Source organism: Meles meles, chromosome 9 (genome assembly GCF_922984935.1).
Source record: "Meles meles chromosome 9, mMelMel3.1 paternal haplotype, whole genome shotgun sequence".
NCBI lineage: Eukaryota > Metazoa > Chordata > Mammalia > Carnivora > Mustelidae > Meles > Meles meles.
In genome coordinates, this window is record NC_060074.1 from 75,297,130 (window position 1) to 75,324,689 (window position 27,560).

General features: G+C 34.8%; 1 protein-coding gene across 2 annotated transcripts in view; it reads right to left on the reverse strand.

Annotated features, from left to right (window-relative positions):
• SESTD1 (SEC14 and spectrin domain containing 1) overlaps positions 1 to 27,560 on the reverse strand; it is a 152,592-nt gene that overhangs the window by 43,034 nt on the left and 81,998 nt on the right. For both annotated transcript variants that reach the window (XM_046018920.1, XM_046018919.1), the window contains exons 5-9: positions 25,287 to 25,400; positions 11,183 to 11,296; positions 9,702 to 9,799; positions 7,403 to 7,458; positions 4,593 to 4,804 (exon numbers count right to left, since the gene is read on the reverse strand). In XM_046018920.1, coding sequence (XP_045874876.1) covers positions 4,593 to 4,804; positions 7,403 to 7,458; positions 9,702 to 9,799; positions 11,183 to 11,296; positions 25,287 to 25,400 — 594 coding nt within the window. The remainder of the gene's footprint in view (positions 1 to 4,592; positions 4,805 to 7,402; positions 7,459 to 9,701; positions 9,800 to 11,182; positions 11,297 to 25,286; positions 25,401 to 27,560) is intronic.

Sequence of the window (27,560 nt, forward strand, 5' to 3'; positions counted from 1 at the left end):
CCTTCACTACACTTCACTGTCATTCCAAATTCACTCCAGTGTGCTTTACTCCATGCTCAAGGGTCACCAGTGGCCTCAATCTTATACATTATAATGGACATGTTAAGTCGTCCTTTTATTTGATCTTTCAGCAGCATTCTACAAGGTTCCCAATTCCATCCTGAAATGCTTCCCCTGGCTTCCATGACACAGAACTCTTCATACTTTTCCCCTCCATCTCTGGCCAGTCCTTCCCTGTCTTCTTTTCAGGACTATGCTCCTCTATCTTGTCATCAAATGCTGGAGCTTCTCAAAGCTCAGTTAGAAAGCCCTCTTTTCACATACTCTTAGGACTTTCCTTGGTCAACTCTCACCCACATCAATGCTTTTAACTGCCATTCATACATGATGACAAACAACTATGTCACCAGCCCAGACCTGTGTGGGGCTACCCTTCCATATTTTCTCTTAGTGTCTCAAAGTCACCTCAAATTCAACAAGTCTAAGCAACATGCAAAAGAATGAAACTATACCACTTTCTTATACCATACACAAAAATAAATTCAAAATGGATGAAAAACCTTAATGTGACACACGAAACCATCAAAATCCTAGAGAACACAGGCAGAAACCTCTTTGACCTTGGACATAGAAATTTCTTACCAGATTTATCACCACAGCCAAGGCAAACCAAAGCAAAAATGAACTATTGGGACTTCATCAAGATAAAAGGCTTCTATAGCAAAGGAAACAATCAACAAATCTGAAAGGTGGTCTACAGAATGGGAGAAGATATTCACAAATGACATACCTGATAAAGGGTTAGTATCCAAAATCTACAAAGAACTTATCAAACTCAACACCCAAAGAACAAATAATCCAATCAAGAAATGGGCAGAAGACATGAATAGACACTTTTCCAAACAAGGTAACAGACACACGAAAAGACGCTCAACACCACTCATCATCAGGGAAATATAAAACAAAACCACATGAGATACCACCTCACACCCCTCAGGATGGTTATAATTAACAACATAAGAAATAACAGGTGTTGACAACGATGCAGAGAAACGGGAACTCTCTTGCACTGTTGGTGGGAATGAAAACTGGTGCAGCTACTCTGGAGAACAGTATGGAGGTTCCTCAGAAAGTTAAAAATAGGACTACCCTATGATCAAGCAACTGCCCTACAAGGTATTTACCCAAAGGATACAGTGATCTGAAGGGGTACACATACACCAATGTTTATAGAAGCACTATCAACAATAGCCAAACTATGAAGAGAGCATAAATGTCCATCCACAGGTGAATAGATAAAGAAAACATGGTATAGGGGTGTCTGGGTGGCTCAGTTCAATTAAGTGTCTGCCTTTGGCTCAGGTCATGATCCCAGGGTCCTCAGCAGCGAGTGTGCTTCTTCCTCTCCCTCCAGCCTTCCCCTGCCCCCACCCCCTCCTGCTCATGCTCCCATGTGCTCTCTCTCTACTCTCTCTCAAATAAATAAAATCTTAAAAAAAAAAAAAGACGTGGTATATGTACGTATGTGTGTGTGTGTATATATATATATAAAATACTCTCTCTCTCTCTATATATATATAGATGGAGTATTATTCAGTCATCAAAAAGAATGAAATCTTGCCATTTGCAATGACATGGATGGAACTAGAGTGTATTATGCTAAGTGAAAGACAAAGACAAATACTCATATGTGGAATTTAAGAAACAAAACAGATGAACATATTGGAAGGCAGAGGGGAAAGGAGAGAGGGATACAAGCCATAAGAGACTCTTAACCATAGAGAACAAACTAAGGGTTGATGAAGGGAAGTAGGGTGAAGGATGGACTAGATGGGTAATGGTTATTAAGGCAGGCACTCGTTATAATGAGCAATGGGTGTTGTATGTAAGAGACGAATCACTGAATTCTGCTCCAGAAACCAAAATGGCACTGTATGTTCATTACTTAAAATTAAAAAAAAAAAAAGCAGGTCTAAAACCAAACTTATGATTCTCTATACCCTTTTCCACCCACACCTAAAACCAAATCCTGTCCAGTGTTTCCTAACTGAACAAGACTACCCATCAAGTCTTACAAATCAGAAAAATGATTCATCTCTGATATTTTCTTCTTACCATTACTCCCACCACTTTCTTTTTTGGGACTTGGCACAATTGCAATTTTACAACTATTTGTGTAATTATGTAATCATGTACCATAAAAGTGGGAATGCAGTCTATTCTTACTCACCATTATAGCCTACCTAGCATGAAGTCACACTATTGTAGACATTCATTTTTTGAATGAGTGAGCAAATATCAAGTATTATTTATAGAAAATTCATTATATGCTAAGTACTAAATATTTTATAAATATTATTTTCTTTAATCTTTGTAGAAGCCCTATTAAGTTGGTATTATTATTGTTGTTGATGTCATCCTCAGTTTACTGAGGAGGAATCTAGGGCACTGAGAACTTATATTTCCTTCCTGAGAAAGTAAATAACTTGGAAGTAGTAGAAAAAGGTGGACCCAGATCATATGAGTGACTTGTACACTATGTTATTCTGTATTTATGGTTTTCAAAGATACTCTCAAGCTACTTGGCTCAAGTTTACCTACCTATACTATCTATACTATCTGTAAGTTATAAATCCTATCTATAAGTTATAAATATATTACAAAGAAAAAGCTATCTACAATTAATGTATGCTTGGAAATCTTCAGTGTATACATGGCTATCACAAGAAAGATTAAATCTCTTTGCCTGGAATTCAAGATCTTCCATGATCATCTTCTTCCCTTCAAGCCTTTTCTATTCTAACACCCTGATGTTCTAGTCAGGGGTCAGCAAACTACTGCCTGCAGGCCAATTCTGACTACCCGTTATGTTTGCAAATAAAATTTTATTTTAGCACAGCCACACACATTTGTTTATATGATGTCTACACACTACAACAGCAGGGTTTCACAGCCATAGCTGTAAGAATTGGACAGTCCACACAGCGTAAACATTTACAATTTGGCCCTATTTTATAGGAAAATTTTGCCAACAATGGGACCAGACTTACAGACTAGAGCCTCGTACAGTGGAAATAAATGTAATAGATACCATTAATCCAGCACTGGATTCTTTCAACAAACCTTTCAAAAGAGGTCTTGTTACCCTTATTTCAGTTAATGAAAGAAGGAAGGAAGGGAAAGAAGAGAGGGATGTTGAAAAAGAAGGAAATCCATTTTGAGTTTGAGGCACAAGTTGGTGAATAATGTGACCATGATCAAAGTAAGTACGTGGAGGAACTGGGATTTAGATCATACTTGCTGACCATGCTTTATGATTCAAAGGCGAAAAACTTCCCGTGGTGCCTGACTGCTTGCTTTTTCCACCACAGAACTTGGGATTTCATGCACTGGTGTTTATTTATGCTATCCTTTCTCTTGCATAAAATGCCAATTCTTCTTTAAAACTTAAAGGAGGTGCCTGGTGAAATCTTTACACATTCTTGGAGAAAAAGCTCAACTACTACCTCCTCTGCTAAATCTTCCTAGATCCCCTGCAGTCAGGGGAATAGTCCCTCCTATAGATGCCCACAACACTTCTGTCATCAGCTTTAACACTAAAGATTTTATCCCCTTAGCTTAATTTTAGCAAAAACCAAAACTATCTCTATATTCTATAGAAAACCCAGCACAATGTCTTCTACATTTCATTGCTGGATTGTTTAGGTAAAACATTTAACATTTATTTCTTAATTCAACAGAGGAAAATCAGAAAGTGGTCTAAGTAACAGAAATATCTTAGTATTGAGTTTCAGTATTTTTAACCTACTGTTTTCATAAAAATCAACTCTCAAAGGAACTAATAAAAATTCCTAAGTATTAAATACATTAAAGGTTTCTAGCAGCATCAAAAATAATGAAATCTGATATTAAAATTCCTTACATTTTATATCATCATTTTGCTAGGAAAGAAAACCTCTTCATAATGCCTAAATTAAAAAAAATAACACTAACAAGTCATTAGAAATTAAGGATAACTTGATCATCATTAATAAAGTGTTACTTATTGCAAGAATGTAGAGACCATAGGTGATATTTTCCAACAACTACTTTTTGTTTGTTTGTTTGTTTATTTACAGCATAACAGTGTTCATTGTTTTGGCATCACACCCAGTGCTCCATGCAGTACGTGCCCTCCCTATTATCCACCACCTGGTTCCTCAACCTCCCACCCCCCGTCCCCCGCCCCTTCAAAACCCTCTGGTTGTTTTTCAGAGTCCATAGTCTCTTATGGTTCATCTTCCCTTCCAGTTTCCCTCAACTCCCTCTCCTCTCCATCTCCCCATGTCCTCCATGTTATTTGTTATGCGCCAACAACTACTTTTAAAGTTCATAATGATAGAGTAAAATGAATGTTCAATGTCATCATTGTAGAAACAATATAGTTTTAATGTAAATATTATTTGTAAAAATGTACAATTTAAAATAGTTTTAGTCTGTTTTGATAGGATTCAGGTTCTCTACACAGTATAATAAGGCTTGGTATAAAATCAGTCACACAGTAGAAATTGTTTTTTAAAAACCTTAACATTGAGATTTTATCAGACACTTACCTGCATCACCTTCTGCTGAATCTCCTCTAACTGTGTACGCTTACTACGTTGTCTACAAACTTCCTGGTATCGAGTATATTGTTCTCTCAGAGAATCTAATAATTTCATAACCTGTGGCTGGGCCAGCAGTTCATCATCCATAGGAGACCATGAGACCCCTCCATCTGAGCCATTAAATCGACGCTGCTGTAATTCGGACAACAATTCATGCCCTTTACAAATGAAAGATACTTATAATTAATATCCTAAAGAAATACAATTCTTCTCAATCTCATCAATTTTAGTCCCTTATTTTTAGAATCTATCTGCCTATATGTCTGCCTAACTATCTAATAGGTCATAATTACTGAAATGCAATTTTTGAATTTATATAGAAATGGGAAATAGCATATTTTAGTATATAACTATAGTATATTTATATGCTATATATCATATATATCATGAAGTATATACTATATATGCTACAATATTTACTATTACAATATTTACTATTTACTAATACAATATTTACTAATATAATTTACTAATAATACAATATTTACTAATACAATATTTACTATTTAGTAAATATATGGCATTTTTTTTTTCTGTATCTATCTGTCATCACATTCTTGTTATTGGTGGACTCATTATTCAGGAAACTGTGCCAACCAATTCTCTTTCCCTGTAAAGCACAATTACATTCTGGGATTTCTGTCTAGTATGGTATTAACTAGTATGTTCTATTTGATAGTACTAATCAATACTAAGCAATATGCTGTAGGATTTCAGTATCAATCCATACCTTTAATCCTACTGTCTAAAATAAAAATTGACAGTGTACAAATAAATGTATGATTAAAGGGAGAAAGCTTTACTACTGGTACAAAATAAAATTTAGATAGTTTCTATTTAAGGAATCTCTACAACATATTAACTGTGAATCATGAGGGACTACACTAGTATAAGAAATTCATTCAATGTATTTATATCATATTCATGTAAGAAAATCCGTTCATGCATGAGAAATTAAAATTGCAGAATATCCAACATCAAAAGTGGAATTTTAAAAGTGAATAAATCACAAACTGTTTTTCCAGGATAATACTATTCCAATGATTACTTAAGGACCAAAAATAAATGCAAATATATAAATTCTCTTCGTCTTTATTCAGAAAAATGTCCTATGTTTAAATGTCTTTCAATACTTAGAAACAGAATTTTTATCATGATTTGAAGGTATTACCAATTTCTAAAAAACACCCCAAATTGTCCTAAACCTCTCCATTTGTATATTCTCTTTTTATCCCTACTCTAAGAGTCAAAAGCATCTAAAAAAACATCTTAGTGGCATATAAAGCTAATTTCAAAATACAAATTTAAAAAGCTTCTTAATTCAAGGGCTTCAGTAGCTTTCAAAACATTAAATATAACAGTGGAATTAAAATTTAAACCTAAAGCAAGCCATATTTTTACTGACAGTCTACTGTACCTGCTCAACATGTAGGAAATCATAGATTACAATTATTTTCTTATTCTCTAAAGAAGATCAGTATCATACTGAAAACACTTGCCACAATGGTATCAATACAATGAAGATATTCAGAATTACTCTCCTTACTCTTCATTACATGTTATAATTAGGAAAACAACTGTTTTAAAGACTTTTAAACAAAGTCTCTATATATATTCACATACATTTTATATATATACACACACACATATAAAGCCATTAAGATCAGAAGTCATTTATTTTTTTCTTTTACAACTGTTATTACTCTTAATGTTTTCCATCTAGAAACATTTCCATCAGAGAAGCAGCACCATATAGTGATTTCAAAGACCATACTTTGAAACCAAACTGCCTTGGTTCAAGTCCCAACTCTAGCATTACTAGTTGTGTAACTTGCATAAGTTACTGAGCTTTTTTTGCCTCAGTTTCCCCATCTTAAACTTGGGATGATAATAGTACCTGTTTTTAGTAGTATGGTGACAGAGTTTAATAATTATTCCATCATGAGCAAGTTTTTTCATTATCTCTAAGCTTGAGCTTCCTCAAGTACAAAATACGAAAAGTGATACTAACTACGTCAAGAGGTCATTAAGGGGGCGCCTGGGTGGCTCAGTGGGTTAAAGCCTCTGCCTTTGGCTCAGGTTATGATCCCAGGGAGCCTGCTTCCCCCTCTCTCTCTCTGCCTGCCTCTCTGCCTGCTTGTGATGTCTCTCTCTCTGTCAAATAAATAAATAAAATCTTAAAAAAAAGAAAAGGTCATTAAGGATAATGGAATATAAAAACACAATCTTAGGGGCACCTGGGTAGCTCAGTGGGTTAAGCCTCTGCCTTCAGCTCAGGTCATGATCTCAGGGCCCTGGGATCGAGTCCCGCATTGGGCTCCCTGCTCAGTGGAGAGCCTGTTTCCTCCTCTCTCTCTGCGCCTGCCTCTATGCCTACTTGTGATCTCTCTCTGTCAAATAAATAAATAAATTCTTTAAAAAAAAAAACAAAACACAATCTTAGAACCCAAGGAGTATTCAATAATCCTCATACCGATCCAATGAAATTGAAACTTATCTCCATTTCACAGAGAAGCAAACAAATACAAATATTTCAAGGGAGAAATAATTTAACAATTTGTCATTATTAATACTTTCTAAAAATATTGTAAAGTATATTAACACACTGTTAGGCTAAAGCAAAGGCCAGTTTTTAAATTCCCCTTGAGTTTTTGTCACATAATATATGCTTAATCAATGTTTATTTCATGAATCTATCAATATATGATTGGTTTATTGGATTTGACTATCACCAATAAACACATTTTTTATCTTACCTGTCTGAAGAACTGTTTCAGGATCAACTGATGGAAGAAAGTTTAAATCCACAGACCTGGCAAACACCACAAGAATAACTTCTAAAAACTTTATTTTTAATCTATACGACCAAAGAAAATCCTTTATGTATGCATATCAAACAGGAGCATATGGTGTGGAAATCTGAAGTATACTATTCTACCAGGCTAATGCTCTTAAGCATTAAGAAACAAATTAGAGATAATTAAATACTAGTAGCCAAAAAAAAAAAACAACAACAACAAAAAAACTGTGTGATAAATCATAGAATATACTACTTGAAAAAAATAGTTCATTATTATTATAGTATTATTTCAAATACATCAAAGGAATGCATTTTAGTATTTTCCCACTGCATATTTATTCCAAAATGAAATGTGTAACTATATAACAACCCAGAAATGTGAACATTAAAAATGCATGGAGCCATCTTCCAATTAAGCATTTACTTATCTACAGCAACCTTTGAGAGCTATAAACAGTCTCTGATATTCATGTGCATGTGCATCCCCAAGCAGTTGTACTCTCTTCCCTGTACTAATTGTGCTTAATTTGCAGTTGGACCATGCTCTGTATTTTTTGAAACACATATAGGAAGTAGAAGATGAAGGAAAGATAGGGTACACAGCAAATCAAAGCCTAGGACCTTGCTGCTGTAAATGACAGGTCCTGCTCTAAATCTTCCACTTTTGTCAATTAATCTGAGCCCTTGCCTCTTGTGTAGCCTGGACGTTTCTGGAGTAGTAACATTAAAAAGGTGATGAAAATTTCAAGTGGAGGGACTATATTATCTGGGATTTAGTGGATGGACTTTATTATTGAGATTTAAAAAAGACTAAGTAATAATACTTGAGTTCCTCGGGGAGGAACTGGAAATACAAGATTTTATTTGATACTTCAGGTAGTCACGCAAACTAGCACTTCCCAAAGTGTTTCCTAAAACACTGAACAAGATATTATTAGATGGAGAAAAGGGGGTCCCACTGGCATGTAAGTAAAGGAAACAGATTTCTTTACTGCAATGCTTTCTCAGGACCTGTAATCTATAAATGTTCACAGTCATTCTCAGAGAGGGAATATGGTAAACAGCATTAAGCTGTGACCATGAACTTGTTTTCTACAGGGACCCTCTTATGACATCTTTCCTGAGGAAAATGACTTTAAGAAGCATCAAACTTACTCTGCTGGGCTACTCAGAAAGCAAGAAGTTTGGCTAATTTTTGTCAACCAATTTGTGCAATGTTTTCAATTCCTAAGCCATAGCATGGAGTGTATGTGTTATCTATATACACACATTTATGTGTATGTCAAAATTTTACATTTTATATTTTTATATGATATCTACAGGACAATAATGTTCCTAAATGCTTCCTGTGACTTTAACTAGATTTTCATTCAAACCATTTGTTTTCACATTTTCACTTTGTTTTAATCAAGAGTGGGTGTTAAACTCTGACCTTCTTACATCCTACTTCCCTTATTATCTCAGTTAACGGATATGTTTACTACATTTGTATTCAAGGAATAATAAGATTCATATTATCAAGGTTTCATTACATTTTTAAGATCAGATTCAAAAGACACAGACAAGGATGAGTGTTGATCCTTTCCAATTTCCTAATGAAAAATTATTGTCCTAGTAACCACTTTGTTGAGAGACCAGAAAGAATTAATTTGCTTCCTAAAAAGCTTTTAACCTGGGGAGAGGGATTTGGCTTATCAACAAAAAAATGAAAATTGTTAAACCTGTAAAGTTCAATGGAAATCTGTTAAAATGATAAATCTAGATAGTTATATTTAGATAATACAGCTGAACAATTACTTCATCCAGAGTCAAAAACACTAAATTCTCCAAACTGAACTCATAAGTATCACATATTTTATAAGGACCTAGGAGTTCTAGAAGGTAGGCATTTAAGAGGTATTTAAATAAGGTTATAATAATTTTACTTCAAGCTACAACCTTTGCCTTTATAAGCAAAGTAGAGCTCTAAAAAGAAAATGGTTTCATTTTGAGAACATGTTCTTGCAGATGAGTTTTTAAGGTAAATACATTTTATTCATCAAAAAGCCTTTATAGAGAAACTCCGATTCAAATCAAGAAATTTTACATGTAAAGCAAATTCTCATGAACTAAAAAATTTAATTCAACTTTTGTATGTCAATTTTGACTGGAGAACTGCTTACACCTTACCTCCTTTAGCTTGCATTAATAGAGATATTCTTCTTCAGGTAATCATAGCTTTGCAAAGGTATAATTGCAAGACACCAGCCACCTACCTTTCTTTCTCTTGCTGATTTCCTTTATCACTTCCATTGTTAATCAAAGCAAGTTCATCTAGTAATGATGTAGATTCCTTTGTAAACTTCTCAAAAACCTACAATAAGATTTTGTTAACATATTAAGAATAATCTTGAAAGTTAATGTTTACATAAGGATTTTCAGTTAAAATGAATAGATTAGCCACGCAGAATTCCCTTTTCCTCTCTTGACATCACTTAGTACAATTCAATGACCACTGCACAACTTAAAAAAGAGAAAACAAAATCCCCCTTCCAGAACAATGAATAGTTTCAATGTAAGAAATTTTTAAAATTTAAAAAAGAAATATTTATAAGGATTTTATTTACTTATTTGACAGAGATCACAAGTAGGCAGAGGCAGGCAGAGAGAGAGAGAAAGAGAGAGAGGGAGAGGAGGAAGCAGGCTCCCTGCTGAGCAGAGAGCTGATGCGGGCTCCATCCCAGAACCCTGGATCATGACCTGAGCAGAAGCAGAGGCTTTAACCCACTGAGCTGCCTGGGCACTGCTAAAGAAATTATTTTTATTCCTCAGACAAGTTTGTTTTTATTCCTGTGTTTTGTGAAGAAACATCTGAACTAGTAACAGTTTTAACTACATGAACATGCTTTGGGCCACTATTAATCTTCTAATTCCAGATACAGAACTTTTCTTTATGTTTTCCTATCACCAATCCAAGACTTTTATACATAAGCATGTAGCATAAAAATAAATTACTTATAACTTTAACATGGTTTCTTAAAATATTTCTAAAAACGGATTTGGGCAAGTCTGCTTATAATAAAAGGGACACTCATTTGTCTGATATAACTGTCCAAATATGATCGAAATCAAGTTAACCATTCTGAAATATCCCAGTTTATTATTCTTCAATAAAATTAAGCTTATATAGTTGACCCCTGACCATGTTTTTGGGAAGTCAAAAGTTATATGCAGATTTTCAACTCTGGAGAGGGTTAGGGCCCCCAGTTCCCATGTCATTCAAAGAATAACTATAATCTAAACTGAGTTAGTTAAAAGTTGTTCTTCTAGTCCCCAGTAGTTTGATTAAACATGCCATAGCAAGCAAAGGAGTTAACTTTAGCATGGCCAAAGATACACTTTCAGAAATGAAAACCTTAACCTGTCAAACTGCTTTTCCAGTCAAACTGATGTTTAAATATCCTCTCTGAAAATGGTACATCAATTAGATTACCTCTCAAGAAATTATGCTACTCTGTCATTCAACTAAAATATTCAAAATTTTGATAGTAATACTGCTACAAATGACAACAACAAAAGCAAGCACTTACGAGTCTGACTGCAGACTATTTGCCTTCAAGCATTATACTATCAAGTGGTATGCACTATATTTTATTTTTGTAACGAAGAACAATCTACATGCTAGTTAATTAAAATGATAAAGTCACCAAAATATGTCCATTTGTATGTAATAACAACCTCACTATAATATACCAACCAGTCTCTTATTTAACCAGTCCATGTGATCATAGGTGAGACTCCCGCCAAAATCTTCTGTTAACTGGCATGGTTCTATGTAACGAGTCAATTTATTGGCAGACACTAAAATAACCTATAGAAGTAAAAAGAAAAGAACCATTTAGCAAGCCAGTGTTAATGGCAATGAAAGCAATAAGGAGGTTAAATCAGGTTAAAATATGCAATACTGTTTCCAAAATGATGATATTATCATGTATTTGATTAATACAAGATTTAATATATTAGTAGAAGCATTTAAAATCAATTCAAAAATTGTGGATATCTGCTAAGAATAAGTTATTATAAATCATATATAATACCATATTTTAAAAAAGATGCAGCTGAGATATATTCAAAATTTTATCAATATTAATAACTTCTTGGTAATAAAAATCAGTTCCTTTGATAGAATGCATTCAGCAAAAAAGTTTGCTTATGGCCTTAAAATTAACTAATTACAATAAGATGATAAACACAAATAATGATAAATCTGGCAATCAAAAAATTATACACATTGAAGTTTCTATAACATTTTTTGATTAGGTATTAACAAAACATGTCCTGTAATAGTAGAGTAAAACTCAGGATAATATATATTAATATTTAATTTGAAAATCAGAACTAAAAAGCAGGGAGAAGTTCAGAGAATTCATAAACTTGAAATTTACATATTAACTTGATAATCTTTTAATGCTGAACTTTAAAATATTAAAATATTTTAAGTACAAATTATAGAGTGACTTAAGAGATCATTGTGTGCTAAATAAAATTTCAGTGAAGATATACAGGAATACAAAAGAAAATATATGTGTGAGAGAAAGATATTCAAATGGTAGTGTCAATGCAAAATGATACGTGGAAATTTTAATACCCACCCCCAAAATGTGCAAGCGAAACAACGTGTTTAATGTGTTCAGCTGGAAAAAGCACCATTTACACCTTAACAATAACAAAAGCCAGATAATCGATAAAATTATAACTTCTGTGGAACCTTCTCAGAGAGCCATGGTCACAGAAAAACTATCTACTCTGAAAACAAAGGAAAGACAGCACCATAGAGAGAATGGTGGAAGGGGAGCCTACAAATCGGCAGGAGCAAAGTTTTGGGGGATGTTGGAATTCTTCGATATCTTGACTGTGATGAAGGATTTATAACTATATGTATTGGTCAAATCTCATAACTACATGAACATTACTGCTCAATAAAGCTCATTTTTTAAAAAAATTTTTTAAAAGACAACAACAAAAACCACCATAAGAAGGACTTATGGGCAAACTACTAGAGAAAGAAAGAAGGGAAAGAAAAATTTAGAAATATATGCAATATGCAAAACTGGGTACATCCATAATATATATTAAGTTATAATATAAACACTAAATGAAGAGAAATTACCAAAACTGTAAACTGCTTTGGCTAAAGGGGGGAGGGATAAATCATCTTAGTAAGATGCCAACAACATGGTATTAAAAGTTCAAAAAAATATCAAGGAAAAATGGATCCTATCATAATAATTAAACTTTGTAACAAACTGCTAGTGATAATAATATATTAAATTAAACCAAAAGGCTTAAACATTTATATTAGAAAAGAAGGGATAATGAATAATGAATTAAGTGACCTACTTACGAAGTTGGGGTCAGAAAGTACTGCAAGAACAGAATAAATCCAAAGAAAATAGAAGGAAGAAGGTAAAAAAATAAATTAATAAAGCCAAAGTTGTTCCTCAAAAAAACTAATATAAAACTGACAAATTTCTGAGACAATAAAGAAGGAAAGCTCAAATAAATAAGTAATAGGAAAGAAAAGGACACAGCTACATTGACAGCAGTGGTTTAAAAGAAAATACGGACACAGAACAATCTTGTATAAATAATTATGAAAATTTAGAAGATATGGACAAATTCCTATAAAAAATCATTTAACAAAATTGACATAAGAAAAAACAAAACACTTATACCAATGAAGTAAAGTGAATCACTAGACTACATTTTCAGTAATCATACTATTAGTGATAATTTTCGTATTGCTATTCTCAGATCATTTGATGAGGAAGAAAGCAAATGATTAATATAAGACATTTTAACTCTGCCATTCCTGAGGTCATTAAGAAAATGGAATTATTGAGAAGGAAGATGTAACGGGAAAAAGTTACCCTTATGCTCTTCAATTTGAGTTGGAAGTATCAACTCATGATGTATTTCATTTTGAATAAAAACATACACACTATTCTCACACACAAATCTAGTTCTGACCATTGAGAAGTTTAGAAAGGATGACCAGTTCTGTAGAAATGCACACCTCTAGTACCCAGACTGTTACCTCCAAATACCATTTCCCTCTAAAGGGAATCAGTGCTCCTTGGAGAAATGTCCAATTTCAGGTCTTGGGGCTAGAAACATTCATGATGAGCTTAAACCATCTTCTCATCCAGATATCAACAGAGGTATAAAGCCTACTTGGGTTGTGCCAAAAGGCTGGAAAAGTCTTCCAATGACCGAAGATGGAACAATTTGCATATCAATAAAAATAATAAATGCCATATTTTGAAACATCAAGTATGGTTAATTCAACGAGCTCATACTGATACAAAAGAAATTATTATTGGACTACACTGGGGGAAATTTTAATTTATTGAAGGCTAGCAAATATAGGGAAACAGGCATTTATTTCACCTTTCATATACAAACTGTACCACTGGGTAAACAATCAGTGGAGGTAAGTTTCTCATTACTGACGTGTTCCAGCTAGTGAATGAAAAAAGAACAGAACTAGAATATTATCATTTTAAATCTTTACTAAATCAAGGCACTGAACATAAAGGGACATCGGCATCACAAAAAAGATAACCACTATGATCATGAATGATCAAGGAACACATTAGCACTAATGGATGGCCTTGAAAAAGAAAAAAAATCAAACATGTATCTAATCAACTGTCTAAATCCAATTATCAATTTACAGAAATACAGAGATTCAAAAAGGCAGAAGAATATATTAAACTACACCACAGAGATGCTTGCTACAATGAAAAACTGTAAGACAACAATGTAGTCTTGTCAAGAAAAAAAATACATAAGAAAGGAGAAAGAAAAATTAACATTAAAAAGCTTTATTTAATGAATTAATATAGAATCCCACAACCAATAATAAGAGAATTATGTATCCTTTTCAAGCAAGCATTAAATATTTAAAAACTTGACTATGTACCAGACCATAAAGAAAGCTATGGTATATTTCAAAGGAACTAAGTGACAATATTCTATCACCACAATGAAATTAATTAGAAATCAATAATTATTCAAATCAGAAATCATTAATAAGATTTTAAGATCCTATCTACTTGGAAAGGGATCTCAACCAATTACAATATGTCAACATTATTTGGATGCTGATTCAAATCAATCAATCAATCTGTGTATATGCATAATTTATATATAAACTTAAAAATGTATTTTAAAATATTTATATATTTATATACAGCTCAATCCTTTTATGATATTTATTAGATAATTATAAAATTGAAACCAACTAACACTTTGATACTAAGGAATTGTTTCTTTTAAGGTATAATAACAGTATTGGGTTTTATTTTTTTAAAAGAATCTTTATGTTTTAGAGATACATAGTAAAATATTTACAAATAAATTCAAATGCCTTCAATTCATTCACTGTAGTATCCCCAGTCTTCTTTGAGGGAAGTGGATAAGGGTAAGGATGGAGCAGGATGGATCATGGTTTGACAGATGCTGGAACTGGGTTTAGGAATGCCTGGAGTTAAATGTAATATCTTGTTTACTTTTTTATGTGTTCATAATTATAATTATGTATAAATATATATAACATGTATAAATATATATAATATATAAATATATATATTTTATACACACACACACACACACTTTTTTTTTTTTTTATTTTTTTTAAAGATTTTTATTTATTTGACAGAGAGAGATCACAAGTAGACAGAGAGGCAGGCAGAGAGAGAGAGAGGGAAGCAGGCTCCCTGCTGATCAGAGAGCCCGATGCGGGACTCGATCCCAGGACCCTGAGATCATGACCTGAGCTGAAGGCAGCGGCTTAACCCACTGAGCCACCCAGGCACCCCAACACACTCTCTTTTAAAAGAGTCTTTTTGGAAAGAACATGCCCAGCCAGTTTATAAGTTTTAAAAATCAAAGAACAAATCATTTCAATCTTTTTTCTTTCAAGGTTTGGTTTTTTTTTTTTAAGATTTTATTTATTTATCTGACAGAGAGAGCACATGAGCACAAGCAGGGTCAGCAGCAGAGGGAGAGAGAGAGAAGCAGACTCCCCGCTGAGGAGGGAGCCCAATGTGGGGTTTGATCCCAGGACCCTGGAATCATGACCTAAGCCGAAGACAGATGCTTAACTGACTGAGCCACTCAGGTACCCCCAGATCATTTGAAGCTTAAATAAACGCTTCTAGAGAACAGAAATGTAGGGAACATTCCCAACTTATTTTATGAGACAAACATTGATACCTAAGGACAATCTGAAGAAAGAAAAGACCGTATGACTTGCAAATATCAAGTATTAGCCAATATCAAGCTAGGGTGTGAAGCAGTGAAAATTTTATATACTACAAGTGGATAGATAAACTAGAATGCTTTCTTGGAAAGCAGTTTGGCATTATCTTAAAAATCTGAACACTTGTATAACCTGTGCCTAGATAATCAGCAAACAGAGAAAACCTCATACATGTTTTATCTGGAGACATGTATAAGAATGTTTGTAGCATATCATTCATAAAGGCAAAAAAAATGGCAACAACCCAAATGTCCATGAACAGGAGAATAAGTGCATTGTTTTTATTCACACAGCAGAATAACACTCAGCAATGAGAATGAATCAACTACATCTACTGCAAGAATATGCATGAACCTCAAACATACAACGAGTGAGAAAAAGCAGGTCAGTGAACACTAAAGTCATACCATTTTTAAAAAGCTCAAAAAGTAATACTAATATAATACTTAATAATGAATTGTATCTTTAAATGGCAACTCTACAGATATAAATGTAAAATAAAAGATAAACACTCCCTATTTTCTTCTAAAGGTTTTGTCCTTCACATTTAAGTTTTTAATATGTACACATATGTACACACACAAACACACACACACACAGAATGAGAAAATGAACAAAAGATGGATAAATACAAATAAATACCTTTATTTCAAGACACTGATAGCTAGGTTCTTAGGCTGGGTCATGGGTATCCAAGTGTTTTAGTATTGTTTTGTATATACATATGCTTTTTTTTTTTAATTTTTATTTTTTAAAGATTTATTTATTTGACAGAGAGAAATCACAAGAGAGGCAGGCAGAGAGAGAGGAAGGGAAGCAGGCTCTCCGCTGAGCAGAGAGCCCGATGTGGGGCTCGATTCCAGGACCCTGAGATCATGACCTGAGCTGAAGGCAGCGGCTTAACCCACTGAGCCACCCAGGCGCCCCTATACATACGCTTTTAAAGAATATATACCAAAGGATGCCTGGGTGGCTCAGTGGGTTAAGCTGCTGCCTTTGGCTCAGGTCATGATCCCAGGATCCTGGGATCGAGTCCCACATCAGGCTCCTTGCTCAGCAGGGAGCCTGCCTCTCTCTCTGCTTCTGCCTCTGCCTGCCTCTCTGCCTGCTTGTGTGCTTTCTCTCTCTCTCTCTTTCTGACAAATAAATAAAATCTTTTAAAAAACAAAGAATATATACCAAATACTGTGTTAAAAAACTGAAAACAGGGCGGCTGGGTGGCTCAGTTGGTTAAGCCACTCCCTTCAGCCCAGATCATGATCCCAGAGCTCTAGGACTGAGTCCCATATCTGGCTTCCCCAGCTCTGCAAGGAACCTGCTTCTCCCTCCCCTCTGCCTACCATCCCCACTGCTTGTGCGCGTGCGCTCTTTTTATCTCTCTCTCTCTCTCTCAAATAAATAAATAAATAAAAACTTAAAAAAAAAAAACACACACAGACAAAAACCTGAAAACAGAAAGACTCAAGAAAGAATCAAGAGAAAGCACCGACTAATAGCAGGAGCACAATGAAATCTCATGCACCAACTGAAGAAAGTAACTTCTCAGAGCACCGGGTGGCTCATTTGTTAAGTATCTGCCTTTGGTTCAAGTCATGATCCCAGGACCCTGGGATGGAGCCCCACAATGGGCTCTCTGTTCAGTGGGAAGCCTGCTTCTCCCTTTCCCACTCCCCTTGCTTGTGTTTATTCTCTCGCTGTGTCCCTCTCTGTCAAATAAATAAATAAAATCTTTAAAAAAAAAACAAAACTTCTCTGAGGCAGCTTTCAGGGAATTTACAGAGAGAACAAAGAAAAATCTAGAGATGGTGGTAAGAGAAAAGCTGAGGGAGTTTATATGCCTTTTTTCCCCATTTAAAAAGTAAAAGAAAAGATAAAGAACTTCAAATTACATTTTTTTAAAGATTTTATTTATTTATTTGACAGATAGAGATCACAAGTAGGGAGAGAGGCAGGCAGAGAGAGAGAGGAGGAAGCAGGCTCCCTGCCAAGCAGAGAGCCCAATGCGGGGCTCGATCCCAGGACTCTGGGATCATGACCTGAGCGAAAGGCAGAGGCTTTAACCCACTGAGCCACCCAGGCGCCCCTCAAATTACATTTTTGACTAGTTTAGAAACAGCAAACTATATTATGCCTAAATGGCAATTAATGTAATCTCTCTTTTATGAGTTTAGCATATCTCAATTTCACTGTTTTCCTGCTTAGGTAACAATAAGAGCTAATTTAAAATAAATATCTTAACATTTTTTTAAATAAAATAAACATCTTAGAATAAAAAGAACACAGAAAAATATTACTCTTTTAGTGAAAAACTTGTCACAGACAGCTTTATCCCCTTGTTCCAAAGAGGCTTATTTAGACTAGCTCTTAGAGACTGGCATGATGTTAAACTGTCACTGGAAGTAGAGTAAGGCCGCAGGAACAATCTCATGAGCCAGCAAGCCCTTCTGGGATCTAGGCAGATACTTCCCACACAGTCACCTCCTAGGAAGGGGGCTTTTCCTTTCTAGGAAGTGCCTAGTAATCAATTAACTAGATATATACCAACAATGAAACAGAAACATGTATTTATGAGGAAATAAACTACTTTGCTAAATTGAGCACCAATTCACATCTGAAAGATACCCACATAATACTCTCTCCTGAAAAGACAACTGAATAGAAAATGTTAACAAATATAAAATGTAATGAATGATCTCTCTGCTCTTCTACTGTGCCCTATTTGGCACAATAGTCTATTTGAACACTGAAATAATATCTCTTGAAAAATCTATCATGTCCCTTATAGCTTAACTTTTAGTGATGTGTCATTCGTTGGTTCAACATTTTTTACTTAATATGAGTTAAATTTATTTATTAGAAGTATTATTTAGTAGAAGCTACGTGTTCTACTGCTGAGAATGGATAAACTAAGATATGTTTCTACAAAGGAAATGAGCTTTTATTTCTGCAGTATTCCAGAGAAAGTTGGGCAATGCTTTCACAAAAACAAATAGATTAAAGTTTTCTGGTTTATTTCTACAGCCTTAGTGAAAAAAAAATACTCTAAATCTAAATGCTGTTGTCCCTTTGATATAACAGAACAGAGGGACAAAGTTTTTACAAGAATATGCCAAATGATTTCCAAATTCCTGTCTTAGGTTAAGCACCAATATAATTGAAAGGATACTAGGCACTAGGAGCCAGTCACTCCAGGTTTGTACCCTAGCTCTGCCACAAATTAACTGGCCTTGTAAGAAGTCAACCTAAAGGAACTCACTCCAGGCTTATTTCCCCAAACTGACAAAGAAGGCACCTGCATTAAACTATCTGTGATGTCTCTTTAAGCTCCTTAGAGGATTCTAATAAGTTGTCATCCTATGCATTTAATTTGGGCCATTCTCTCTTATATATGACCTATCTTGAGCAACGAAGAACATTTGTCATTTTCTACACACACTGGTCTTGGATCATTAGTTAGGCCTCAAAAAACAAAAACAAAAACAACAAAACAAAAAATAAAAAACAAAAACCAGAATCAGATGCAGTATTAAGAAGAGATAAGAAAACAATTTAGAATGGTGGCTGATTATCACTGCCAATAAATAACACTTTCGCTCTCATGAATGATAATACAGAATAAGGTAGAGATCCTTTTGATTATTAGTCTCCCAATTTGAGGATAAGATTAATACCAGTACTACCTCCAATTTTATCTTGTCATTTGATAGACTACAGATACTATCATCCAAGCAACAAAAGCTTTCAGAGTCACTAGGTATAATGCTGCTGAAGATAAAAGTACACGAATCTCTGAATTGCGAAAAGGGAAACTGGATAGGTAGATAACTATTTCAGAGATAAGACAATACATAAGGAAGTATTTAGGTGAGCAACAAGAGAAGAATATTCAATAGCTAACGAAAAACATTAGAGAAGCGAGGAGGAAGAAAGTCATCTAGAAGAAAAATTAAGAAAAGATGACGAGCAAGGAAATGTGAAATCATGTGGGAAGAACAAGGTGTCACTAAAACAACTACTACGTGTTTATTTGATCAATGTTGTCGACACCTGGTAATAAATCCTTCTTATGGATAATTCTATGAAGTAAAACATACTCTTGCTTCTAGGAACAGCAATATTTATACCAAAGTTATACTTTAAAAATACTTAGAATACAGGCATGCCTGGGTGCCTCAGTGGATTAAGTGTCTGCCTTCAGCTCAGGTCATGATTCCAGGGTCCTGAGATGAAGCCCTGTGTTAGGTTTCCTACTCAGTCTGCTGCTCCCTCTCCCTTTGCCCCTCCTCCCCAACTCATGCTCTCTCTCACCTCTTCCTCTGTCAAATGAATAAATAAAATAATAATAAAAAATAAAAATATTTAGAATATAAACAAAAACACAAACTTAATTACAACAGCCCAAATGATCCAAATAACACCAAGGAAAATAATTTTTAATTAAACAAACATCTACACTGAATTTAATTATATATAGTTCTAAGTATCAAAAAGGGCTGTGTTGAACTGTACCGTAAAGTTGAGTATGTTTGTCAGTTCATTAGCCAGCATTTGAAATGTCTTACTCTCATCTCATTAGGGATATTACAGGCTTTTTAATAAGTGCCTAGTGCTTATTTACTTGGGAAGATACTCTAGCTGAATCTTCAGAGTCTAAAAGAAAACAATATGGAGATAACAAGAAACTTCATAGTTGAGTTTTAAACATCAATCTATGACATTAGATCCAAGCAGACAGGAAATGTGTCTTCTATTTTACCCTCTAAGATGCAAGGTGTTTAGCCACTATGAATTCATATATATCATGAGACCAACAAAGCAAAGCATTTCTGAGCAGATGCCTATGCTTAAGCAGGATGTGACGGGCTCTTCATAAAAGGGATCTTTTCTCCTACTGAGTGTTCGCAGCTTTAGTTTCTACACCACTTGCCTCTGCTCACTTTGCATGATCTCAGAGCAACACTTCCTGTGTGCCCTTGGCATGAACAGCACACATCCCACAAGTCAGAAGTACTCACTCACCATGGCAATATTCAGGCCTCCCGCTTTCAAACTTTACTTTACTCTCTTCCCTCGCTATACTTCTGTTTCTCCTCTTTGGGATGCAGTTTCCCATTCAACTATCAGGGTAACACCTTTCCTAATGGAACCCAGCAGCCCAGATTGCTTTCCCCTACAATGCTAGCACACCTTTCCACTAAGTCTATACCATAGTCAAGTTAACCAATGATTAAAGAGTATAAGATAAAAGCAGAGGGAAAATGCAACTCATTTCTGCTTAGGATGTAGAAGGCTGGAAAGAACAATGCTCCAACCCTTACACCACCATCTCCACCATTAAAATGATGCAAGTTAATCTGAAAAATGAAAACTTTTCTTGAACCCATGAGGGTTAACAGGACAACCAACTAACTTGAGATCTAAGGATAGACCAGTGCCTTCGAGAAAAGATGGGGCTGGAGCACTTGTTTACCTGGGAAAAATGCCTGACATGATAGAAGCCAGGAAAGAATTCAGCTAACATTTTTAATGCATTGCTAATAGCCAAATGTGAACTAATGTGAAAATAGAGAACCCCTGGGAAGCATGGACACGAAGAACTCCATCACTTGAGGGCTCTTCTCCACAGACCTCCTAGGAATCATGAGAAAGACTGGGATAATGAAGATCAGAAACTTCAACAAAACAGTCTCTCTCAGAGTACAGGCCTGGGGGATGCAAATAGTAGCCACCACTGGAAAGGCATGAAGCTGAAGAATGGCAGAGATTCTTCAACTCTATCTCTTCTAGAGAATAAAAACCTTCATGACCTGAGGGAAAAGCAGCAAACCCAAATGACCTTAGAGCACAAATACAGCCCCATGGTAGCTAGAGGGAAGGAAAAGAAAAGCCCTCTATCCTACTAGAGACAAGAATATATGATGAGCCCAGGGTATCACAGGCCTCCTAAACCTGAGTTGAGGGCCCTATTCCCTAGACTCAGTGTCACAAAGCCAGCCTAAGACTGAGGCTGAACCAGAACAACAGAAAATGCCCCTTTGACAAATATTGAATAGGGGCGCTTGGGTGGCTCAGTGGGTTGAGCCTCTGCTATTGGCTCAGGTCATGATCTCAGGGTCCTGGGATCGAGCCCCGCATCGGGCTCTCTGCTCAGCGGGGAGCCTGCTTCCTCCTCTCTCTTTGCCTGCCTCTCTGCCTAGTTGTGATCTCTGTCTGTCAAATAAATAAATAAATAAATCTTAAAAAAAAAAATACATGCTGAAGGTTCTCATGGAAAAAGTGCAAGACAACATGCAAGAAGAAATGGGGAATTTCAACAGAGATAGAAATTTAAAAAATAGAAATGTTACAAACTGGGAATGCAAGCTGGTGCAGCCACTCTGGAAATAGTATGGAGATTCCTCAAAAAAGTTGAAACTAGGGCTACCCTATGACCCAGTTATTGCACTACTGACCTATGCCCCAATGTTTATAGCTGCAATGTCCACAACACCCAAACTATGGAAAGAGCCCAGATATCCACTGACAGATGAATGGATAAAGAAGATATGGTGTATATATATATATATATATATATATATATATATATATATATATATATATACAATGGAATATTATGCAGCCATCAAAAAAGCAATCTTGCCATTTGCAGCAACATGGATGGAACTAGAAGGAATAATGCAAAGTGAAATAAGTCAATCAGAGAAAGACAATTATATGAACTCACTGATGGGTGTAATTTAAGTAACAAGGCAGGAGATCATAGGGGAAGAGGATAAAAAATGAAACAAGACAAAACCAGAGAGGGAGAAAAACCATAAGAGACTTGTTTTAGGAAACAAACTAAGGGTTGCTGGAGGGGAGGAGGGTAAGGGGAATGAGGCAGTTGGGTGATGGACACTGGGAAGAGCATGTGTTGTAGTGAGTGCTGGGTGTCATGTTAAGACTAATGAATCACACACCTTTAACCCTGAAACAAATAATACACTATATGCTAATTTTAAAAAATTGGGGTACCTGGGTGGCTCAGTTGTTAAGCATCTGCCTTCGGCTCAGGTGATGATCCCAGGGTCCTGGAATTGAGCCCCACATCAGGCTCCCTGGTCAGCAGAAAGCCTGCTTCTACCCTCTCCCACTCTACCTGCTTGTGTTCCCTCTCTCACTGTCCCTCCCTCCCTCCCTCTCTCTCTCTCTGTGTCAAATAAATAAACAAAATCTTTAAAAAAAAAAAAAAAAAAAAAGGAAAGAAAAAAGAAATGTCACAAACCGAAAACATGGTAACGTAGATAAAGTAATCTTACAATGAATGGGTCTCAACAAACTCAATAAAGACAAACAAACAGTAACTTGAAAATGGATCAACAGAAAATACCCAAACTGAAACACAAAGAGATAAAACAGAAATAAATAAATAAATCAGAACAACCCAGAATGCTGAGAAATTTTCAAATAGTCTAAGATACATATAATCGGACTTCTAGAAGAAATAGAAAAAGAAAATGGGGTGAAGAAAATATTTGAAAAGAAAATATCTAAGAATTTTCCAAAATTGATGGCTGACATCAAACCAGAGATCCAATAAATGCAGAGAACACCAAAGAGAACAAATACCAAATAAAATACACCTAGGCATTATATAATAAAAATGCTGAAAATCCCAAAATAAAGTGAAAATCTTTTTTTTTTTTTTAAAGATTTTATTCACTTATTTGACAGAGAGAGAGATCACAAGTAGGCAGAGCAGCAGGCAGAAAGAAAGGGGTAAGCAGGCTCCCCACCGAGCAGAAAGCCTGACGCAGGGCCACCCAGGAGCCCCTAAAGTGAAAATCTTAAAGGTGGCCAACAGGGAAAAAGATATATGGCACACAGCAGGCCAAGGATACAAATAGTAGAACTCTCCTCAGAAGCTATGGGAATGAGGGGAGCCTGTGTGGCTCAGTGGGTGAAGCCTCTGCCTTCAGCTCAGGTCATGATCTCAGGGTCCTGGGATCAAGCCCCTCATTGGGCTTTCTGCTTGGCAGGGAGCCTGCTTCCCCTTCTCTCTCTGCCTGCCTGCTTTTGATCTCTCTCTCTCTCTGTCAAATAAACAAATAAAATCTTAAAAAAAAAAAAGAAGATATGGGAATGAGAAGTCAATGGTGTTATATAGTTAATGTGCTAAAAGAAAAAAATAATGAAACAAAATTCCATACCCATTGAAAATATCTTTCAAAACTATAACAGAAACAATAGGTTTTTTTTAAGGAAAACAAAAGCTAAAAAAATTCAAAGCCTAACAGACCTGCTCTGCAAGATATGTTAAAGGAAGTCCTTTAGGCAGAAGGAACATATCAAACAAAAAGATGAATCTCCAGAAAGAAATGAAGAACACCATAAGTGGCATAAAGAAAGATAAAATTCATTTTTTTTATTATTTTAATTGCTGTAAATAAACTATCAGTGGCAAAAATAGTAACCATCTATGGTGTGTTTACAGAACAGGAGAAGTAAAATGTATGACTACAATGGAAGTACTGGATATATACTGTTTTAAGTAATTTCTACTACATATTAATTGCTGTATTATTTAGGTAAATAAAGATGTACATTGTAAACTTAGGGCATGCACATAAAATTTTCTTAATAAGGGATATAAACTACAAAGAGATAAAATGTAATCGTAAAAAATAATCCAAAAGAAGGCAAAAAAAGAACCAAAAAGTACATAAAATCTAGCAAGATGATAGATTCTAATCCACCTGTATCAATAATTACACTGAATATAAATGGTTTTATGAAACACTGTAAAGGACATATTATCAGAATGGATATGAAAGCAAGACCCAAGGATACTATAAGAAGCCCACTTTAAATATAAAGAAATAGGTAAATAGATAAGTAAAAAGGTAATATGGAAAAAGATACAACATGCCAACACTAGTCAAAAGTAAGCTGAATAGCTATACTAATGTCAAACAAGGTACAGTTCAGAACCAGATACAGTATCAAGGATAAAAAAACTTTTAACAGGTTGTGGCAGGAAAAATATGACAGAATTATTTAAATTTGTATTCCATCTGGAACTTCTTTCTGATCTACAATAAGATGTACTTTTTACACAAGACAGATGAAGACAGAGTGTCCATAGGAAAGGACAGATAACTTTTTTCATGGATCAAAACCAAACCAGATACTAAAAATAATTATGACATATCACACAAAATAGACTCCAATTTCAAAATGTCCAGGATTTCCTAGTATTAGCTAAATGTCCTCTCAGTAATACAATACTTTTTTTGTTTAAATAAGAAGTTCTACTTACTCAAAGTTTATAAAGAGTGATACAAATGAAAACAAGAAAAAATTTATAGTCTTTAACAAAGAATCATAATATATTCCACAAGTATCTGAATGTCAATTACATACTCATCATTGCTTAGGCACTGACTCATCACTGCACAAGCTCAGCTTAGTTTCCAACAATGAGCAAATAAAATACCAGCAATATGCTATTTTTAAAGATACAACACATTTCTGCTTTTTAATAGAGTTTATTTACCTCAAAGCCAAGTCTATCCTTCTCTTTCCAAAAACAAAAATGTGTTACTTTCTTATCCCAGAATTCATCAGGCTTCACTACACAAACAAGGGACACCTCAGCTGGAACAACATTCTATAAAATACAAAAAAAATAAAATAAAATAAATTATAAATTATACATGTAAAATGAATAATTTATTAAAGTTATAAATTACTGGGTTTTCATGATTGGGCTAATTAAAAGACCCTTGGAAAAGAATTAAAATAATAAGAAATACTCCAAGCTTCAAAACATACATGGCAATAAAGAAATAGTTGGAAAGACAAGTTGATTCAGAAAAGATTTCAATGTAATATACACAGTACATGTGAACTATTTTTGTGTTGTACCGAATCTAATAGGTATATATTCAGATTAAACTGTAAGACAATTTTTAATTGGCAAACTACTACATTTGGTTTTTCTACTATATGAAAAAAAATTTTTTTAACACAATCATCTTGGGAGAATTTCTTCAAAAGTGTAAAATCAATTTTCTCATAAAATAAATATCTTACTGGCCATTATGCAAAAAAGCCCAAATTCTGCTTGATTATTAACTTGAAGAACCAGACTAGCTAATCTCTGACAAATACAATTTCATATTTAATAGATATAGTTATTCATATAACCTAAAGAAGAATGGAAGTTAACATTTATTGAGTTAATAAAATATTCCATGTATATTTTATCAGCAAACCCCATACAGTCTATCTTTAAATAAGATCTTAAACCTATCCATTTCTACCACCCACATTGCTGATCGAGTCCCACCTGCTTCTCCCTCTGACTCTGCCTGCCACTCTGTCTGCCTGTGATCCCTCTCTCTCTCTCTGACAAAAAATAAAAAATCTTTAAAAAAAAAACCAGGCCGCTTTCCTCTCTTCACATTTTTTCATGCTCACAGTAAAATTCAAACTCCTTTCCAAAGCCTAGAAAGCCCTCCAAGCTCAGGGCCCCACTGACCCTCAGACCTCAGCTCATACCCTCCCCTCTTAGCTCATACCCCCACCACAGCCATACAAAGCTTCCTGCTGTTGCTGGAATGTAACAAGTTTGTTTCCACCTGAGGCTTATACCCTTGATGTTTCCTCTGGAATGTTGTTTGCCCTATACACCTAGAAGAATGCTCCCTCCATTAAGATTCTACTCAAACACTCCCTTTTCAGAGAGACCTTCCCTGACTACCCTATCTAAAGTTGCACCATCTGATTCAGTCATCTTCTACTACTGTATGTTGCCTCATAGCACTTATCACTGTCTGCTGTTACATTAATTAGTAGTTAGCCTAATTACTTACTGACTCCTTAAGTAGAACATTAGCTTCCCAATGGCAATTACCTTATCTATCATGTCACTACTATATCTCCAGCTTATGACAGTGCCTGGCATATAGAAAACACTACATAAATATCTGTTGAATAAATGAATTCACATTAACAAGGAAATCTCATTCTCCCAATTTTACAGGAGAGTAAACTGAGTTTCAAAGAAACTTGTCCAATATAACAGAGTTGTTTACTGGTGGTACTAAAACAGAAACCAGGTCTGACTCTAAAGTTCTACCATACTATTTCAAATGTTCTACACCAGGAGTCAGTAAATTCTTTCCAAAAGTGTAGATAATAAATATTTTAGGCTTTGCAGGCTAAGCAAAGTCTCTACTGCAACTACTTCAAGTCTGTCATTGTAGTATGAAAGCAACTATAAAAAATATAAATGAATAGACATAGCTGAGTTTCAATAAAACTTTATTTACAAACTCTAGGGGTCAAATACCATTTAAGATGATAAATTGCACAACTGAATAATAATAAATTATGGTTACAATTAATTATTATTAATTAGGAGAAAATAGAAATCTTTCAATTTAAACACATTTTGGGGCACGTAACAAATCTGGTGCCCTCTGCAATGACTGGGTTATAAGTAAGATAAATAAATTCAACAGTATCAGAAGTTATCAGAGGTTGGGAAATCTAGGCTAGACTGAGGTTTATTTATATATTGACTAGTGTAAGGCTATTACTTCAAAATGACTGAATATGAAAGTTGTGAGAAACAAGAAAAACCAAACCACTCATTTTAGAGAATATTAGTTACAAACAAAGCCAACATTAAGCTCTGGGATCCCAAATAACTGGTACTAGTACCTTCTGAAATAAAAGCAATGAATGATTATGTATGTAAAAACTGTTTGACTAGGAGTAAACAAAAGGCCATTGCAACTTCTGAAAATATTAACTATTAATA